The following is a 5,924-nucleotide window of genomic DNA, read 5'->3' as shown; positions in this document are numbered from 1 at the left end:
TACATACTACTAAATTTTTTTTTTTTTTTTTTGAGATGGCGTTGCCCTCTTGTTGCCCAGGCTGGGGTGCAACGGCGCAATCTCAGCTCATTGCAACCTCCACCTCCTGGGTTCAAGTGATTCTCCTGCCTCAGCCTCCCAAGTAGCTGGGATTACAGACACCCACCAGCACACCGGGCTAATTTTTTTTTTCTTTAGTAGAGACGGGGTTTCACCATGTTGGCCAGGCTTGTCTCAATCTCCTGACCCCAGGTAATCTGCCCGCCTCAGCCTCCCGAAGTGCTGGGATTACAGTCATCAGCCACCGAGCCCAGCCCATACTACTAAATTTTTTAATGCATTGGTCCTAGTCACTTTAAGATATCATTCTGACTTTAATTATTTCAGTGATTACAAACATTATTTAAGCCTTCCATATAGAAAAGTAAAAGAAAGGCTGGGCACAATGGCTCATGCCTATAATCGCAGTACTCTGGGAGGCCTAGGCGGGCGGATCACTTGAGATCAGTTCAAGACCAGGCTGGCCAACATGGTGAAATCCCGTCTCTACTAAAAATACAAAAATTAGCCAGGTGAGGTGGTGGGCCCCTGTAGTCCCAGCTACTCGGGAGACTGAGGCAGGAGAATCACCTGAACCTGGGAGGTGGAGGCTGCAGTGAGCCAAGAACACGCCACTGTAATCTAGCCTGGACAACAGAACAAGACTCCATCTCAAAAAAATAAAATAAAATAAAAATAAACAAAGAATAAAAAACGATTTAAAGAAAAACAGAACCTCTTCTTTTCTGTAAGTATTTACCCAAATAGAAAAGATTTTGCCTTCAAAGCATTAACAACAACAACAACAAAAACTGGGTACATTGGCAGGCAGATGGCTCAAGCCCAGGAGTTCAAGACCAGCCTGAGCAATATGGCAAAACACCGTCTCTACAAAAAAATTAGCCAGGCATGGTGGCACACATCTGTAATCACAGCTACTCAGGAGGCTGAAGTGGCAAGATCACTTGAATCCAGGAGGCAGAGGTTACAAAGAACCAAGATCACTCCACTGCACTCCAGTCTCGGCAACAGAGGGAGATCTTGTCTCAAAAACAAAACAAAACAAACAACCTGGACTTCTGAAATTTTAAGTTCAATTCTATTTTAAGTTAAAGAACAAAATGAAGAGGCATTAAGTCTTACAAATGGAAATAATGAGTTGCTTTGGTAAAAAATAAGTTGGTTTCTTTAAAAATTTTCAAAAATCCCATATATAGCAAAATCTACATTTCACTGGCCACCACCTAACTGTAACTTTGAAATTGGAGAGTGAAACTGGAATTTGGCACTAAAATCCCTGTTCTTTATCTCTGTGTAACATGGTTTGCACCAAGATAGCAGATGCTTTAAGAAAATTTAACTTTTGTCTCACATTGATCCCTCTTTTTTCATTTTACCTACCTGAGAAGAAACATGGATTCATTCAACTGACCCTCAAGAGTACTCTTAGGCCGAAACTCAGTTGGATTTTCTGTAGCGGGAAAGTAATATGTTACACAGAAAAGAACAAAAATATCATAGGCAAGGCATAACATACAGAAAGATTTAAAGGGACATAACACTGAAATTAGGAACTCTCTCAAACAACAATATAAGTAGCATGAATGTGCTCAAATAAAACTTACCTAGTCTGAAAGAGTGGCCTAGTGGTTGACCACTCTTGTGCCCTTTTGTTTGTCTACTCTGAGCGTTCTGCAAAAGCTCCTTGGAATCTTGTGGCCCAGAACACTCCATTGTGTTTCTGCTATTACTGGAGAAAACCAACACAATCAAACTTACTTTGGAGTTCTCTATAGTTTTGTGTTAGAAGAAGAGGTTGGAGAAGGTAATTAAACTACACATGACATTTAGCGAAGTTACAGAATCTCTTAACTTTATGCCTCCCTCATCCATATAGCCATCAAAGACTGGCAGGAAAGCTATGTCACTGTAGTCCCTCAAAATCCAGGCTAAAGCCAGGCGTGGTGGTGCACACCTATAATCCCAGTACTTTGGGGGGCTGAGGCAGATGGACCGCTTGAACTCAGAAGTTTGAGATCAGCCTGGGCAACATAGTGAGACCTTGTCTACACTTTTTTGTTGTTAACAAATTAAAAAAAACAAAAGATCCAGGCTGACAGATCAGGCATGGTGGCTCACACCTATAATCCCAGCACTTTGAGAGGTCTGGCCGGGCGCGGTGGCTCAAGCCTGTAATCCCAGCACTTTGGGAGGCCGAGACGGGTGGATCACGAGGTCAGGAGATCGAGACCATCCTGGCTAACATGGTGAAACCCCGTCTCTACTAAAAAATACAAAAAACTAGCCGGGCGAGGTGGCGGGCGCCTGTAGTCCCAGCTACTCGGGAGGCTGAGGCAGGAGAATGGCGTAAACCCGGGAGGCGGAGCTTGCAGTGAGCTGAGATCCGGCCACTGCACTCCAGCCTGGGCGACAGAGCGAGACTCCGTCTCAAAAAAAAAAAAAAAAAAAAAAAGAGAGGTCACAGCAGGCAAATCACTTGAAGCCAGGAGTCTGAAACCAGCCTGGGCAAAATGGAGAAACCCTGTGTCTACTAAAAATACAATAATCAGCTGAGTGTGGTGGCACACACCTATAGTCTCAGTTACTCAGGATGCTGAGGTGGGAGGATCACCTGAGCCCAGGGAGGTCAAGGCTGCAATGCACCATCATTGTACCACTATACTCCTGCCTAGGTGACAGAGTGAGACGTTGTCTCAAAAAAAAAAAAAAATCCAGGCTAGAACTCCATTTTGACATTTTTCTTCCCAATTACCTCATCATGTGGTAAATTACCACTGCTCTTCAACTTTGGATCTGGGAATAACACATATTACTTTTGCTAACATTTTGTTACCCAAAACAAGTCACATGACCACACCTAACTTAAAGGGGAGAAAAAAGATCCTACCATATACTTGGGAGGTGGGAAGCCAGATGTATTTGGTAACAGAACTAATGAGTATCATATTATATCAATGACTGAAGAATAACAACAGAAAATATGCAAAATCAAAAACACAAAAATATCATGAGTAAACTCCTCAAGCAACCCTTAATTAAACAAATGCTGGATTTTCTCCTACTACAAAAGCAGAGAAATTCAGGTCATTGATGTTGTATAAATAGAATAGTAATGGGCTTAAGTGTCCAGTAACTATGTCTTATACACAAAGGTAAGTGTATACTACCTGAGACTGAGATCTTCCATGCTTGATTCCTGATCTGCTCCAGCGAAAGCTTTCTTCCAAAATGAATGCTGCAGTAGCCTTGTCCAAGTTAATCTTTAAAAAAACACAAATGTTAAAACTCTACTTTAACATGATTTACCATGAAAAATTCCCAAGACATGTCCCAATTACACACATCGGATTTTACAATTTGTATCTCCTAAAGGTACATATGTACCTTTGAAATCATTTTATATTTTATTATTTCATTTTTGTATGCAATTAACCTCTTTTAGACAGCAAGATAAAAAGAAACAATTCAGAAGCCTTAAATGGTACAGAATGAAACAGTCTGATAAGCAAGCATTAGAAGTTTCAGGGTTCAAATTCCATAGAGTCTGGGTTCTCCAACCAGCGTAGGAAAAAGGGAATCGATAAATAATTTGAAGTTCTAAAGTAAATATATCAGATATCTATAATCCTGTCATCCTTTATTTGACAACAGAGGCAAGATTATTTTACTTACCCTGACTGACACATTTAAGTTTTGGAACTATTCTGTTAGAACTTCATTCAGAAATAAATAAGAATATCAGCCCAGGCGCGGTGGCTCATGCCTGTAATCCCAGCACTTTGGGAGGCCAAGGTGGGCAGATTGCTTGAGTCCAGGATTTCGAGATCAGCCTGGACAATGTGGCAAAACCCCATCTCTACAAAAAATACAAAAATTAGTTGGGTATGCTGGCCCACACCTATAATCCCAGCTACTTGGAAGGCTGAGATGGAAGAATCTCTTGAGCCTGGGAGGCAGAGGTTGCAGCAAGCCAAGATCACACCACTGCACTTCAGCTTGGGTGACAGAGTGAGACCCCGTCTCAGGAGGGGGTGCAGGGGCAGGGGAAGAATATCAGCTTCATAATCATATACATTCACATGTTGTTTAGGAATCAAAATAATCTTACCTAGCTAGTTCACCTGCATTAAAATGACTTTAGGCTGTATTTAAAACTCAGGCTCATTTTCAAAAGATTAAGTTTCACTACTAATACAGTATACCTGTAGGCATACCCACCAGAGTGGGAAAATTAAGCCTGACTGAAACTTTAAAACAAAAAAGAAAAAAATTTATAGTTGACTAATCACTCAAAACTTCTGTATAAAATAATATTATTCCCAATCAAAAGTAAAACGCAAATAATAGAATTTGCAACCACATATAACATTCCTTTACACAGAAAGCTCTTGTGGTTCACTAAAGGAGAAATAAAAATAGTCAACAAAGTAAAATTTATTTTCATCCATCAAACTGACAAAAATGTAGATCAACAAGGCACACTGCAGATGAGTGGGAGGGAAGGAGCTTTCTAACATATTGTCGCTGGGAATGTAAATCAGCACATGTTCCTAGAATGTAGGAAATGTATCAAACTGTTTAAATGCTCTTAGCCTTTGGCAAGCCATTACACTTTAAGAAATTCACATGAAAGAGATAATTACCCAAGTAAACCCAAAAAAAATTTTTTAATTCACAAAAGAATATTTACTGTAACAACGTATATAATATTACAAATCAAGAGGCATTCTAAACGTTTACTTTTTTATAGGTAATTGTATGTACATTCTACAGCCATTTAAAATGACCAAGCAGCCAGGCACAGTGGCTCACACCTGTAATCCCAGCATTTTGGGAGGCTGAGGCAGGCGGAACTGCTTGAGGCCAGGAGTTCGAGACCAGCATGGCCAACATGGTGAAACCCCATCTCTACTAAAAACACAAAAATTAGCTGGGGATGGTGGCACGCACCTGAAATCCCAGTTACTCAGGAGGCTGAGGCATGAGAAATACTTGAACCCAGGAGGTGGAGGATGCAGTGAGCCAAGATTGCACCACTGCACTCCAGCCTGGGTGACAGAGCAAGACTCAGAAATGGAAATGGAAAAAATATGCATAATGTACCATGAGAGAAAAAAGTAGGTTATGGAGTAGTCCCATGTAAGCAAAAAATTATATAGCATAGGGTTATAAATGTAGGGATATGTAGATACAATCTCTTAAGTAAATTAGATATAGTTACATCCTATCAAAAGATGTCTGAAAAATTATCCACCAAAATAACACTAATGTTGAAAGCATTCTAATGTAAGCAAAGGATGTTTATCCTACAGCTTATACAAAAATCAGCATTTCCTTCTGCAGTTTTTAAAATATATTTAATAAAAGAGTGGATTCTTGTATATGCTACACTAAATTTATTCTCCATTTTATAAACTGAAACCTCCTCCCATCCCTGCATCCCAGTTATCTAGTGACAGAACCAGAACTAGAAACTAGTTGCTTGGGCCTCTTTCCCACTCTGGTCCACCTCCTCGCCTCCCCTACCCTGTGCCTCAACAATGATTTCTAACGCTGCCATCACTGACAAAAAATTCACAAAGTGTCTATTACCCTATCACTTAATATCCCCATTATGACAGGCTTGTCATAAAAACAGGTCACATTAAATATCACTCAGTTAACAGCACCTTAACTTGACAATATCATCCCTAGGTCAACAGTGAAACCGTTTTAGCCTGAAATACAAAATACAAGAAATGGCACTTCTTGGATTTGGGAATTATAAGAAAATTGGTCAACTACTTAATACATGAAAAGAGAAACTGACTTCAAAAATTCCTCATGATTAAAACACCTGCAAACTGAGAGAAAACTTTTAATCC

General features: G+C 40.1%; 2 protein-coding genes across 3 annotated transcripts in view; both read right to left on the bottom strand.

The window, feature by feature from the left end:
- LOC108532351 (serine/threonine-protein kinase ULK4-like) overlaps window positions 1–3,318 on the bottom strand; it is a 113,972-nt gene extending 110,654 nt beyond the window's left edge. For both annotated transcript variants that reach the window (XM_017876391.1, XM_017876392.1), the window contains exons 1-3: window positions 3,228–3,318; window positions 1,665–1,789; window positions 1,441–1,510 (exon numbers count right to left, since the gene is read on the bottom strand). In XM_017876391.1, the coding sequence (XP_017731880.1) occupies window positions 1,441–1,510; window positions 1,665–1,789; window positions 3,228–3,247 (215 nt within the window). In that variant the 5' untranslated portion in view covers window positions 3,248–3,318. The remainder of the gene's footprint in view (window positions 1–1,440; window positions 1,511–1,664; window positions 1,790–3,227) is intronic.
- A 2,209-nt stretch (window positions 3,319–5,527) lies between these two features.
- The window catches only part of LOC108532362 (serine/threonine-protein kinase ULK4-like), a 20,395-nt gene continuing 19,998 nt past the window's right edge, over window positions 5,528–5,924 (bottom strand). Inside the window, exon 5 of the mRNA XM_017876397.1 lies at window positions 5,528–5,622. Coding sequence (XP_017731886.1) covers window positions 5,528–5,622 — 95 coding nt within the window. The remainder of the gene's footprint in view (window positions 5,623–5,924) is intronic.

The sequence above is a fragment of the Rhinopithecus bieti genome, unplaced genomic scaffold, assembly GCF_001698545.2.
Source record: "Rhinopithecus bieti isolate Rb0 unplaced genomic scaffold, ASM169854v2 scaffold_9581, whole genome shotgun sequence".
Classification (NCBI taxonomy): Eukaryota; Metazoa; Chordata; class Mammalia; order Primates; family Cercopithecidae; genus Rhinopithecus; species Rhinopithecus bieti.
Note: the sequence above shows the minus strand (reverse complement) of the source record. Positions and strands in the feature narration are given on the sequence as shown.